The following is a 14,440-nucleotide window of genomic DNA, read 5'->3' as shown; positions in this document are numbered from 1 at the left end:
GCACAGGTTGTCCAATCAGGTAATTATCCCGCCTCTGGATCCGGTGACGTAAGGTTAGCAGCGGTTCGTGTTTGGTCCGTTCGTGGCTTCAATCAATTGACGTAGTGGAGCCTGTGGCGGGGCTGCTTGGTTAATTGTTCCGGTTGTTCCTGGAGGGGTTGAAGTAGCAAGTGTCAGGTGATTTGGTGCTCTGTTTGCTAGATTGAGCTACGATAATCATGGTGAGTGTCAATGCATCAGGTTTTGGGCTTGGGCATAGTTGGCCTTTAACTAACATCGGGATCTCGTTGTGGGGAGCGCCGGTTGTCACGCTCGGGGCTTGCAGAGTGCTGTGAAGGGGCGTTGTTAGGCTTGGCCTTGGCCTGCTGTTGGCTCTGGTTTAGGGACAACTCTGTTACTCCTGACAGGAGCTGACGGTGGGTGGCTGGAGACCACATCGTTATATCGATGGGTTATAGTCGAGGATGGGGAGATTTGAGTGCAAATGGCTGGTTTTCAGAAGCTCTAACGGCGGAGATAAGGGAGGGAGGCCTCGAGGTTGTGAGCGTTTTTTTTGTTTTTATTTGAAACGTTTTTCTTCGCTGAAACCCTAACGAGGAATTCGCGATTTAATTTAACGGGATACTGCTTATGCAGTCAGGCCTCATTTTGGTTCTTCCTTCTTTAAGACCGAGTAGAGTAAGTTCACCGACAAATTAAAGCGAATTCTGTTGAGAGCTCGACCTGCAAATCGTCGTCTTCACTTATCAAAATGTCTCCCTCCCCGCCCCAAGTCAAGCCATCATGTAATTTGGTAAAGCCGCATACTAGAATGCAGTGTATCTGAAGTGATCAATAACTTCATTTCGTATTTTGATTGGTATTGATATAGTCCATTGACGTGAGTCATTGGCACAACTGAGTATAATAGTAAGTCCCGAGGCGTCTTGAGCACTGGTGAAGTGCTGTTCATTCACATGAGTAGCATGAGTCGTTTTGGAGCTTTACCTCTGTCACTTCTCTTAAGTCATCGAAGCAAGTTACAGACTGATACTGCACATAGAGTTGGATTGTAATGTGGTGATCTTATAATGAAGTTGTTTGTGGCCTCTCTTTATATTTTTTATATATATATTTTTATCTATAGATATATATGTGTACATAAAATGTACATCAGAAATCCCTGTTTGGGCATTAAAAACATAAGAAATAAGAGCAGGAATAGACCATTTAACTCATTGACCCTGCTTTGCCATTCAGCCCAATCATGGCTGATCATCTGCTCGAGCTCCATCTTCCTGCCTGCTCCCCATACAATTCCTATGGAGGCTAGCACATATGTTTGTGACTCAGCTCAGGCAATTCAATGGAACATGCATCTCATATTTTTCAATAACAAACCTAGGTAATAGAAAATTACACCAGATCTAACCTGCAGATGAAAGCTGAATATTCTGTTTATCTTGCATTTGTCCCTAAGCTTTATAATTTATTCTTACCATTCTATTTCTATAAATTGTAGCAAGCATTTTATCTGTCACACTTCATGTATTGTCCTCTATATTTGGTACTAAGAATTTTTGAAAACTATCATTGTTTCCTTGAAAATGTTCTTAGTGCAAAACTCAAAGCGAATGTTCTGAGGTTAGAACATTGGTTTGGAAGGTTTTTGATCTTGAAAACATCAGTTGTTTTGCATTTTCTTAAGCTGTGAGAGATGACTGTTGTAATCAGAGAACCTGTGCTTTGTCTTCTGTTTTACAAGTGTCAGTATAATTATTTCACAAAGGTTTGCTTAAGCAAGTGCACATTGAGTAAGGGAAACACAGCTATTTTAGAGAAACCAATCACAACACACTTTCTGTCTCTGAGCAGAAGTCTTAATTCTTTCATTGGAATTGTTCAGCCCTCTTGCACTCCCGTGCACCAATGTAAACAATTCTAGAAGAGATCTGATAATATATACATATAGCATCTAGTGCACATTTTGGGTATGTCTCCAGGTGTTGCACTTCATTACAGATCTGATACTTTAAAAAAAAAAGATTGAACCTTAATGCTGGATGCTTCTGAACCCAGTGCATGAAACTTAAAAGTATTTTTAGATCTGTTCTGTTCCCCCACTAAATAGCTAATCTTTGAATAGAATTTGTGGCCGTAAAGCAGCTCCTTTTAAAAGCCGAATAATATGTTGTGCATTGCACTGTATAACACTCCTGTGTATTATCCTACTTTGAGCAATGCCACAGGTATTCAGTGTGTGTGTGTGGGGTACATGTTTACTGTTCACGCTTGGATGTCTGTCACAGTTCAAAGTATGAAGGAGCAAACTCACTCTACACAAACACAAAAATCTGGAGCTCGAATGTCTGCAGCCTCTTGGATGATCTCTAAGAATTCATCCAATTTTAGATCTTTTAAGCTAGAAAGAAACACACAATTAGACTGTACAAAATGTTTTTGTGTGTTCCTGTCCTTGTGAAACAGCGCATCATCAGATTTATCAGCAAACCATAAATCAGTGGCCCTCTCATCCCCTTGCTCAAAATTTAAACATGAAGTATAGCAGTTTGCATTTTTAATTAATTGAACTACAGGTGCCAATGAGAGAGAATTGGTGTGAAATCTGCTCAAACAAGCATACTCCATGAGGTTCATTCACTTTGATCTAATATCCCTTCAAGCTCTGAATGGTTAGTTAAATCTATATTGCAATACAAGTGTAGATTGCATATGGTTATCATTGCAGGAGTTACTGTACTTAAGGTGGATAAAGCACCAGGACCAGATGAGATGCATCCAAGGATACTGAGGGAAGTGAGGGTGGAAATCGCAGAGGCAATGGCCATAATCTTTCCGTCTTCCTCAGTCTTGGGGGTGGCTCCAGAGGACTGGAGAATTGCAAATAGAGTCATAGAGAGATACAGCACTGAAACAGGCCCTTCGGCCCACTGAGTCGGAGCCGACCATCAATCACCCATTTACATTAATCCCATACTCCCTACCGCATCCTCACCTTCCCTCAAATTTGGGAGATAAAAGCACATTTAAGGGTTTTGGAGAGGGAAGGGAGCTTGGAGATGGGGTGTTAGTTTAGAAGGACAGAAGGGCTAAGAGTGAGTTTTTTTGAGGGGGTTGGTCATGAAGGTGGTTTTGAAAGGGGAGGGGATATTACCTGAGTCGAGGGAACCACTTGCAATGTAAACTAGCATGGAGACCAGGAAGGCAAGTTGGGTGGTCAGCAGTTTAGTGGGAATGGGGGTTAATGGAGCAAGAAATGAAATGGATGAGATGAGCTTAGAGGGAATGAGGGGAAATGGGAGAGAACCGAGATTTGTAGGTTGGAGGTTTGGCTTTGGCAAATGAAAAGGGGAAGAAATAGCACAGACAGCTGAACAGATGGTCACAATCTTGGTGATGCCAAAGAGTTCCTTACACTTTGAGGAAGAAGTGTTTAAGGAGATGGTTGGTAGTGCCTAAAAGAAGCCATGGATTATCTTTGCTTCCCAGGATGATCTGACATTAGTGGTCAGTTTTTGGCAGAGGAGAGTGAGATCCATTAGCAATTCATGTGCAAAATTTTGTCTTTCATTCCTCCCTCAGACCTCCTTCCTAACATGACATTATAAATGTGGCATGTTATTTACAATCCGTTGTTCCTGCTCCCAATGTGTCACAATAGAATCATAGAAACTTGTAGCACTGAGGGAGGCCATTCGGTTAGTTGTGCCTGTGCTGGTCCTTTGAAAGTGCAGTCGAGCTTAGTCTCTCAACCCTGCTTTTTGTCTGTAAACCTGTAAGTTCCTCATCCTTGAGTACCTGCTGAACTCCCTTTTAAAATTATTTTTGGAATTAGTTTCTGTCGCCTTTTCAGGTTGCTCGCTAGTCATTGTGCTTACAGCTGCTCACAGAGTTTACTTGGGCTTTTGCGCAGCAACATATGGCCATTGTGAGTCTGGTACAGCATGGTGCCCTTTACAGGGCATTTGGGACCTGTATGAATAAGGCAAGCAAACATGAGTTTCTTTAACCAGTCAGATTGAAGAATCCTTACTGTGGTATGCAGACCCGAAACCAGAAAGTTCAAGTTAGTGTATTTAATTGAATGTAAAATCATTTACAGAAAGTAAAAAGGTGAGATTGAGAGATGAGACAGAAAATGTTTAAAGGAGAGATTAAACCAGAAATGAAACGTAACTTTTTATTTTAATTTATTAAAATTCTCTAAAATATGAAGGGATAAGACTCCACACTTGTAAAAGTAAATTTTCAGTACCAGAAATATTGTTGCGCTTTAATTAAGACTTGTTATGCCGTTAATTCACTGCTAATTTACAGAAGTATGGGATTGAAGGTGAATTAGTGCTTTGGATCAGAAATTGGCTAGCTGAAAGAAGACAGAGGGTGGTGGTTGATGGTAAATGTTCATCCTGGAGTATAGTTTCTAGTGGTGTACCGCAAGGATCTGTTTTGGGACCACTGCTGTTTGTCATTTTTATAAATGACCTGGATGAGGGTGTAGAAGGGTGGGTTAGTAAATTTGCGGATGACACGAAGGTCGGTGGAGTTGTGGATAGTGCCGAAGGATGTTGTAGGTTACAGAGGGACATAGGCTGCAGAGCTGGGCTGAGAGATGGCAAATTGAGTTTAATGCGGAAAAGTGTGAGGTGATTCACTTCGGAAGGAGTAACAGGATTGCAGAATACTGGGCTAATGGGAAGATTCTTGGTAGTGGAGATGAGCAGAGAGATCTTGGTGTCCAGGTACATAAATCCCTGAAAGTTGCCACCCAGGTTAATAGAGCTGTTAAGAAGGCATATGGTGTGTTAGCTTTTATTAGTAGGGGGATCGAGTTTCGGAGCCACGAGGTCATGCTGCAGCTGTACAAAACTCTGGTGCGGCTGCACCTGGAGTATTGCGTGCAGTTCTGGTCACCGCATTATAGGAAGGATGTGGAAGCTTTGGAAAAGGTGCAGAGGAGATTTACTAGGATGTTGCCTGGTATGGAGGGAAGGTCTTACGAGGAAAGGCTGAGGGACTTGAGGTTGTTTTCGTTGGAGAGAAGGAGGAGGAGAGGTGACTTAATAGAGACATATAAGATAATCAGAGGGCTGGACAGGGTGGATAGTGAGAGCCTTTTTCCTCGGATGGTGATGGCAAACACGAGGGGACATAGCTTTAAGTTGAGGGGTGATAGATATAGGACAGATGTCAGAGGTAGTTTCTTTACTCAGAGAGTAGTAGGGGCGTGGAACGCCCTGCCTGCAACAGTCGTAGACTCGCCAACTTTAAGGGCATTTAAGTGGTCATTGGATAGACATATGGATGAAAATAGAATAGTGTAGGTCAGATGGTTTCACAGGTCGGCGCAACATCGAGGGCTGAAGGGCCTGTACTGCGCTGTAATGTTCTATGTTCTAATTCACTTACGCTTGAATGGATGACCCCTAACTTTTCCCGATCGGTTTAGTAGGTATTGACTGGGTAAATACCTCAAAGTCACACTACTCGTGTTTGAACGACATATCTTTTGGCGAGGTACGGGTGTAATGAAGTCTGTAAAGGAGCAGGGCAACTCGGGCTGCGATTTCCTGATTTCCGTGCTTGGATGCCGGAAGTTGCTGTCTAATTGACTGCTTAATGGTGAGCGTTGTAACATCATTATTGTTCCTACCAGTGGGGTCTTCCAGGTGGTTTCTAAAGCTGTGCAATCAGTGATTGAGATAGGTTACCATTATACAGTATCCCCATCTACAATTTTTAGTGTTATGTGAACAGTTTAAGAGCAATTTGAAGAATGATGCTCTGTTCTGTAATTTATAATTAAGCCCGACTTGACACTTGGCTAATATAATGCACCCTTAAAATATGTTGCTATCGTAATTAGCAAAGAGCATGAGTTTTTTTAATGCCTTCGGCAGGTTGATTGGCTAAAGCATTTATTCCTATCCCATGCAAACCAGTGAAGCAGTTTTGCTCCAGCATCTTCCCTAGTCCAAATCTGTCTTTAACTGTATTATGCAATTTAAATCTGGATCCTGTGGGATCTCAACTGTCCTTCAGTATGAATTTGGTGATTTCTGCAGCATTTGGAGCACGCAGAATTGCTCTCTGTAGTTCTTTCGCAAAACAGGTGTTCCTCATTAGCCTACCATGTTCAAAGGTAAAATGCTGGTTATTGGGGAAGCAAGTCTGTGTGAAATGGTCATTAAGCTGTTGAAAGCATTTTATGTACAATTGCTAACTTTATAATTTGGTTTTAAAATATCAATTTTGGGTAGATTTTTAAAACAACCCTTTTCCATGCATATAAAAGCAAATTACTGCAGATGCTGGAAATCGGAAATAAAAACAAAAAGTGCTGGAAATACTCGGCAGGACTGGCAGCATCTGTGGAGAGAGAAGCAGAATTAACTGATGAAAGGTCACTGACCTGATCAGAATAACTTCAGTCTGTATAGTTGTTGCTACTTTATTTGTAGAGGGGTACTCTTGAAAATATTGTTTACGTAGAAATTACAACAGGGTAATGGTTATTTGGCCCAACCAGTCCATGTCTGTGTTTACCCTCCAAGTAAATACATTTTTTTTGAGTAATTATGTTCCTTTTTTCAGCCTACAACTCAACAGTCACCTCAGGATGAACAGGAAAAGCTTCTCGATGAAGCTGTTCAGACTGTGAAGGTCCAGTCTTTCCAGATGAAGCGATGCTTGGTAAGAAAGCTACTGTGTAACTTGTGCAATGATAAATATTGCTGCAGGATTGGAAAAATAAATGGGCTTGCCCAATGGGGAGGCACCCCATACAAACCAGTAATTTCTGCTGAGTCAGCTGATCTCCGTTGCGGTGACGGTGCAGTGTTACAATTGGTGTTAATGTCTTTAGGGTAGGTAGGGGGAAATTGGCCATCGTTCCAGATTTGATCTCTCTCTAGTGTCTCCAGTACACATGTTTTTGAGAATCGTATTTGCCTCAATCAAATAGTCATCAAATTTGATGCAATCAAGTAGTCCCCCAAAACTCACTGAGGCTTGCACATGGGTTTACGGAGTTCTATTGGTTCCTATGGACTCAATACCAAGGATAGCAGAGAAAACCCCAGGCTTCATTGCTTTCACAAGCTTAAAAAATTCATTTAGAATCTCTGCACTGCTTTCAAAATGCTTAGGCTACATTAGCCATTATGAATAAAGATTGATGAGAAATGTTTAACATAAAATTGTCTGGAATGAATTCAAAATTTGTTTCAGAAGTGAAATGACTACTACCCAGTCCTACTTTCAACTAAAAATACAAATGTTATGTTGAGAACCATTGGCCACAGTCTCAAATACAACCTCTTTGTTTTGTAGGTCAATCTGATAGGGTGTCTTCAGAAACTTGGGTACATTTTTATCTCATTAGCAAAAGTAGTGACAAATTGAGCTAATTAATTTGATTAAGTCAGTGAATACTGCATATGTATCCCCCTAAAAGAGCAAGGAAATCATAGAATGATTACAACATAAAAAGAGGCTATTCGGCCTGATGTCTCTGCTGGTTCTCCTGCCTTTTCCCCATAACACACAATTTTTTTTTCTCTTCAGTTGCTTATCTAATTTCCTTTTGAAAGTCATGATTGAATCTGCCTACACACTCACAGGCAGTGTATTTCAGATTCTAACCACTCATTGCATTTTAAAAAACAAAGTTTTTCTTCATGTTGTCTTTGGTTCTTTGTCATCCACCTTAGATTAGTGTCCTTGGTTCTGATCTTAACACTTCTGCTACTGGGAACAGTTTCTCCCTATCTACTCTGTCCAAACACCTCTATCAAATCTCATCTTGCCCTTCTCTAAGGAGAACAGCCTCAGGTTCTCCAGTCTATCCTCATAACTGAAGTCCCTCATTTCTGGACCCATTCTTGTAAATCTTTTCTGCATCCTCTCCAATGCCTTCACATCCTTCCTAAAATGTGGTGCCCAGAATTGGACACAGTATGGCAGTTGAGGCTGAGCCAGTGTTTTCTAAAGGTTCGCCAGTTTCAGCCGAGACATATTGGCTCCACGAAAGAAAATATTTATAGATCCTTGAGTTGGAAATCAGCAGAAAAGATCCTGGTGTTAGATAATATCGTTCAGGAAGCACTAGAGCGATATCCATTTGTGAAGTGAAAATGTTCAAAGAAAAAAAAATTGAACTGAGTGCTGTAATGCCCTAGAGTTAATACAGTTTTTGACATGGGTAGGAGCCAGACGTATCAATTTTTCTTGCTATCCTCTGTTCGGCGCAGTGATGTTTTTGCTGTTGGAAGTAACTTAGAAGTTATGATTGCTTTTCCCATGATCTTCAGGTGTGGGATCTTGCTGTTTCTAGCAGTGCTATCAGATAAGAATTGATTTCTATTGGAAAAAAATTGAATATTTTCATAATTGTTAGTGCTGGAAAGAATTTTTCTTTTACAATAAGCAAATGTATATTTCTTAAAGAGAAATCCTAGTTTCAGTTTAATTGAATCCTCGGAGTTTCGTTTGTGTTCGCTAACCTGTGATTTCTAATTGTGGTGTTAGAATACTCTTTCCTGGACAAACTTCGGGATACCTATCCTCCATAGAATGGCAGATTCCAAGAAGAGCAAGCTGGTTTCTGCCAGATTTGATCTTGCAGTGACTAGATCTTTACTCTTCATAATATCATTGAGGAAAACAATGGCATTTGATAGCGCCAATATAAATTCACTATGGCGTGTAAACTCTATATACATCTATTTTCTAAGCGATACGTTTGTGCGAATGAAGTTTTATCAACTTTTGCTTGCATATCAATGGTTTGGTTAGGATTCAAAATCAGGTTTCAGGAGTAAGCCACTCAGCTCTTTGAGCCTGTTCCACCATTCATAGGATTACATACTTAGGAAAAATGGCTAAAACAGGCCATTCGGCCCATCCAGTCCATGCCAGCATTTATGCTCCACTCGCGCCTTCTCCCATTTTTCCTTCTCTAAATCTATTATTGTAACCTTGTATTCCTTTTTCCCTCATGTTTGTCTAACCTTCCCTTAAATGCATCTATACGTCTTTTAACTATTCCCTGTGGAAGCGCGTTCCACATTCTCAACGCTCTTTGGTTAAATAAGTTTCTTCTGAATTCCTTATTGGATTTCTTGATGGCTATCTTTTATGCTCTTCTCCGAAAGTGGAAACATTCTCTTTGTATCCAGTCAATCAAAACCTTTCATAATTTTAAAGGCCTCTATTGGGTCACCCTATCAATTATATCAATTTCAATTGATCAGTATCCACAGCCTTTTGGAGGAGTGAGTTCTAGATTTTTCACTACTTTTTGGTGGGGGGGGGGGGGGGGGGGGGTTGGTGGAAAATGTGTCCTGATTTCATTCCTAATTGGCCTAGCTCTAATTTAAAGATTATGCTGTCTTTTTCAGGACTCCCTCAGCAGAGAAAATTGATTCTATCTACCCAGTTTAGTTTAGAGATACAGCACTGAAACAGGCCCTTCGGCCCACCGAGTCTGTGCCGACCATCAACCACCCATGTTATACTAATCCTACACTAATTCCATATTCCTACCACATCCCCACCTGTCCCTATATTTCCCTACCTATACTAGGAACAATTTATAATGGCCAATTAACCTATCAACCAGCAAGTCTTTGGCATGTGGGAGGAAACTGGAGCACCCGGAGGAAACCCATGCAGACACAGGGAGAACTTGCAAACTCCACACAGGCAGTACCCAGAATTGAACCCGGGTCCCTGGAGCTGTGAGGCTGCAGTGCTAACCACTGCGCCGCCCTATTGAATCTGTTAATCGGTTTTAAATACCTCAATTGTATCACCCCTCAACTTTCTAAGCTCAATGGAAATGCAAGCCAATTTTATGTAACCTGCCATAATAACTCATCCCTTTAATCCTTGGCATCATTCTGGTAAACTATACTGTACCCCTTCCTAGCCATTACGTATTTCTTGAAATTTGGTGCCCAAAACTGAATGTAATACTCCAGATGGGGGTCTAACCCAGGCTTCCTCACTTTTGAATTAAGAAAATATTACAATTTGTCCTTCTCAGATCCCAAGTCATTGACCTTACAGTGCCTCACATTGAAGTCCACCTGCTTTGGTCTTACCCACTCACTTAGTCTACCTATGTTCCCATGTAATTTAATTGCTCCAATCCACTCTGCCTCCTAACAGTGCTATCTGAATACTTGGATTTACCGATTTCTATTCCTTCATCTAAGTTGTGGTGAAAAGGGCCCCACTACAGATCCCAGAGGAATATCACTTGTCAAATCCCATCAGTCAGAGAATTAACTTTTTATCCTTACTCTGTCTCCTATTTCCAATCAATTGTCCACTCTTATCGCAAGGTTACCTTCTGTGCAGTCTCATTTTTGCTATTCTCTTCTGTGGAATCTTATCAGATCCACGTTGACATTTAGATATGACTTCCCTTTCATAAATTCATGCTGACTATCTGTTCAGTTCATACTTGACCAGTCACTATTTCTGATAGATTACAATAACTTCCTTACGAGTTAAGTTAAACTGACAGCTGCAGTTATTTGGTTTCTCTCTAAAATAATGGAGTAGCATTTACAATTTTCCAATCCAACTATACAATCCTTGAATGTGAAGTTCTTTGGAAAATTATAACTAATGAACTTACAATTTTCTCACCTTTTTCTTTGATTCCATCCTAGGGTATTTAATCAAGTCCTGGAGATTTGTGTAACTCAAGTCCCAGTATTTTCTCCATTATCATCTTTGTTTAATTCTGTTAAATCCACTAACATCCTCACCATTACTTATTTTTAGGTTCCCTTATAGAACTGGTATTTTCTCCTTTACATTAACTGTAAAAATGGAGACAAAGTACACATTCAACAAGTCTGTCGTTGCCTTGTCCATTATAGCCTCAACTGTCCATCTTTAATGGGTATACATTCCCCTTTACCATTCTCTTCCTGTTAATGTTTCTAAAAAAACTTTTGCAGTTTAAAAATATCCCTTGCAACTTTTTTCATATTCCTTTTTGCATCTCTTGCTTTCTTTGTATCCTTTGGTGCTTTTTTGAGCTCCCATAGTCTATTGGATTAAAGGACTGTATGGTCCAATCTCATTATGTGAAAATACAAATCTGACATTATGAACTCTTCACCATTTTATTTGTTTCTCTAAACTGGTCAAGATACATATTTCCAGATCATTGGCAAAGGACCAGAAACAAGCTATCTTGCATAGAGTAATTACAATTTTTAAAAATTATCTGGATTGCGTTACATGTTTCTCCGATATCTCCCTAGTTATATTTTTTCTTGTTTCTCTTAATATCCATTGATTTGAAGAAATATGAAGTTCCCCAGTCTGAATATGTCTGTATCCAGTTTTAATCGCTCCACCAATGGTGGCCATGCCTCCAGTTGTCCAAGCCCTAGCAAGCCCTTCCTACACCTCTCCACCTCACTTTTCCCTGTTTAAGAACTCCTTAAAACTTACCTCTTTGACCAAGCTTTTGGTGATCTGAGCTAATATCTCCATAAGTGGCTTGGTGCACATTGTTTTATAATGCTCCAATAAAGCGCTTGGGACCTTTTATTACATTAAAGGTACTATATGTACATTACTGGTATATCAGGCTTGTTTAGTTCTGATTCTCAGACTAATTAATTTCTAATATCCTTTTGTGAGTCAGACCCAGTCTTTGCAGGCCGTTTTAAAAATTCGGTGTCTTCCTCATTTTCTTCTGAAGTAAACTTTAAAATCTACTTTGAGTCATGGGATGCAACATGGTTTCAACATTTGCAGTTTAATCTTTACAGATGCCACATTCTTCATCTTCCTTATAAAATACTTTTTTTCTTTCTTTGCCCTCTTTTCTCTCATTAAGTAATGAACGTGTACCAAAATAAAATTCTGTCAGCACCAACAGTCCTCGGGTCATCTCATGTCCATTTGTAATATCTGCGCTTAGTATTGGTAGGCTGTTCACTGGGGCATCAGGATCACATTTGATTATATCCTATGTTTCCAACAGGACTTGCTAGTTATCATGGAAAATAATTTCTTTATTACCATTACCTACCTAGCTTGGCATACTTTATGCCATTTATAATGTACGCAAGGGTTTAGAACTAGGTTCCTCCAATCTTTAAAAAGTATCGTGAATTTTTAAACAGCTAGTTCAACATTGAATTCGGAGGAAAAACAAGACGACAGATGAGCAACATCTAGTGTTCGCATTTTAGGCAAGTACTAGAAACACTATAAAACTATAATGGTGGTGGAAAATTCTCGATTGGGGGATAAACCATTTTACTTAAAATGCACTTTTATTGCAATAAAAGATTTCAAGTAAAGTATAGAATGTTATGAGTGAACGAATCTGACTGACAATATGGGGAAAAGTTCAACCCAAGTATATAAAATGGTTAAAAAAGAAACTTGAGTTATGGAGACTACAGAAATAATTTTCTGTTTGGTGCATGATAATTGTAAAGTGTGATCCAATTACAAGATGCAGCATGTGGTTTTAATTGAGGTCTGTTGTCAGTGATGGTGCTTGACACTACATAGAAATTTACTGAGATTGTCAAGTGTTGCGATTTTATTCATTTAGCTTGCATATATTGGTACATGTAAGTAACTTTTTTATAAGTTTTCAATTACGCAGAATGTGTCTTTTTTTTAAAAGCTTTTTTCCAAGGGACAGGAATTGGCGATGGCAAAGTCCAGATGTGTTTTATTTTTATTTATAGAAAGGTTTGTGGTTAAAAACCCATGATTCATTATTTGTTTAAAGTTTCTGTTAATTAAATTTCCCTTGTTTTGTGCTTAAGGACAAGAATAAATTGATGGATGCATTAAAACATGCTTCTAATATGCTTGGTGAGCTACGGACTTCCATGTTGTCACCGAAGAGTTACTATGAACTCTGTATCCTTTTAGCACTGTACAGAATTCGATCAAGGTTCAGCAATATTTTGCAGTAATAGCTCATATTTATGCAGCGCCTTTAACGTAATAAAATGTCTAAGGTGTTTCACAGCAACGTTAGAAACAAAATTAGACACCGAGCCACAAAAGGCAATATTTTAGGGCAGATGGCCAAAAGCTTCGCCAGAGAGGTAGGTTTTAAAGAGTGTCTAAAAGGGAGAGAGAGAGATTCAGAAAGGCTTGGGAGGGGATTCCAGAGCTTAGAGCCTAGGCAACTGAAGGCACGGCCACCAATGGTGGAGCAATTAAAATCAGAGATACACAAGAGGCCAGAATCGGAAGACTGTGGGGCTGGAGGAGATTAGCGATAGGGAGGGGTGAGACCATGGAGGGATTTGAAAACAAGAATGAGAATTTTAAAATCAACATGTTGTTTGACCAGGTGGTGATTTAGGTCAGTGAACACATGGATGGTAGGTGAACAGATCTTGGTGCAAGCAAGGACAGAGGCAGCAGTTTTGGATGTCCTCCAGTTTATAGAGGGTAGAATGTGGGAGGCCAGTCAGTCATGTTAGAATAGTTAAATCTAGAGACGACTAAGACATGAATAAAGGGTCCAGCAGCAGATGAGCCGAAGTTGGGCCATGTTGTGGAGGTGGAATTAGACAGTCTTAATGATGACCTGGATATGTGGTTGGAAGCTCATCTTGAGATCAAATAAAACACTAAGGTTTCAAACAGTCTCTCAGAATCACAGAATAATACAGTGCAGAAGAGGCCCTTCGGCCCACCGAGTCTGCACCGATGCATTAAAGACACCTGACCTGTCTACCTAATCCCATTTGCCAGCACTTGGCCCATAGCCTTGAATGTTATGACGTGTCAAGTGCTCATCCATTCGTCTGGTTTAGTCTCCGACATTTGCCAGGAAGAGGCATGGAGTTTGGAGAGGGGACCGAAGACAATGACTTCAGTCATCCCAAATATTTAATTAGAGGAAATTTTTGCTCATTGAGTACTGCATACTGGATAAGTAATCTGATAATTTAGCAACAGTGGAAGGGTCGAGAGAGGTGGTGAAGTAGAGCTGGCTGTCGTCAGTGTACATGTAAAAATTAATACTGTAGTTTCGGATGATGTTGCTGAGTGGCAGCATTTCGATGAGAAATGGGAGTGGGCCAAGGTTAGATCCTTAAGGGACACCAGAGGTAATGGTGCAGGAGTGGGAAGGGAAACCACTTCAAATCTTGCTCTGGTTACGATTAGATAAGTGAGAGTAGTCCCATCCAGCGAGATGAGAGTGGAGAAGCGGCACAGTGGCGCAATGGTTATCACTGCAGCCTCACAGCTCCAGCGACCCAGGTTCGGTTCTGGGTACTGCCTGTGCGGAGTTTGAAAGTTCTCCCTATGACCGCGTGAGTTTACGCCGGGTGCTCCGGTTTCCTCCCACAGCCAAAGACTTGCCGGTTGGTAGGTAAATTGGCCATTGTAAATTGCCCCCTAGTGTAGGTAGGTGGTAGGAGAA

General features: G+C 40.4%; 1 protein-coding gene across 1 annotated transcript in view; it reads left to right on the top strand.

Annotated features, from left to right (window-relative positions):
* Nucleotides 1-107: 107 nt before the first annotated feature.
* The window catches only part of vps35 (VPS35 retromer complex component), a 106,108-nt gene continuing 91,775 nt past the window's right edge, over nt 108-14,440 (top strand). Inside the window, exons 1-3 of the mRNA XM_068049365.1 lie at nt 108-221; nt 6,595-6,693; nt 12,819-12,915. Of these exons, the coding sequence (XP_067905466.1) occupies nt 219-221; nt 6,595-6,693; nt 12,819-12,915 (199 nt within the window). The 5' untranslated portion in view covers nt 108-218. The remainder of the gene's footprint in view (nt 222-6,594; nt 6,694-12,818; nt 12,916-14,440) is intronic.

The sequence above is a fragment of the Heterodontus francisci genome, chromosome 17 (genome assembly GCF_036365525.1).
Source record: "Heterodontus francisci isolate sHetFra1 chromosome 17, sHetFra1.hap1, whole genome shotgun sequence".
Lineage (NCBI taxonomy): Eukaryota > Metazoa > Chordata > Chondrichthyes > Heterodontiformes > Heterodontidae > Heterodontus > Heterodontus francisci.
The sequence above is the reverse complement of the archived record's forward strand: the minus strand, read 5'-3'. Positions and strand labels throughout refer to the sequence as shown.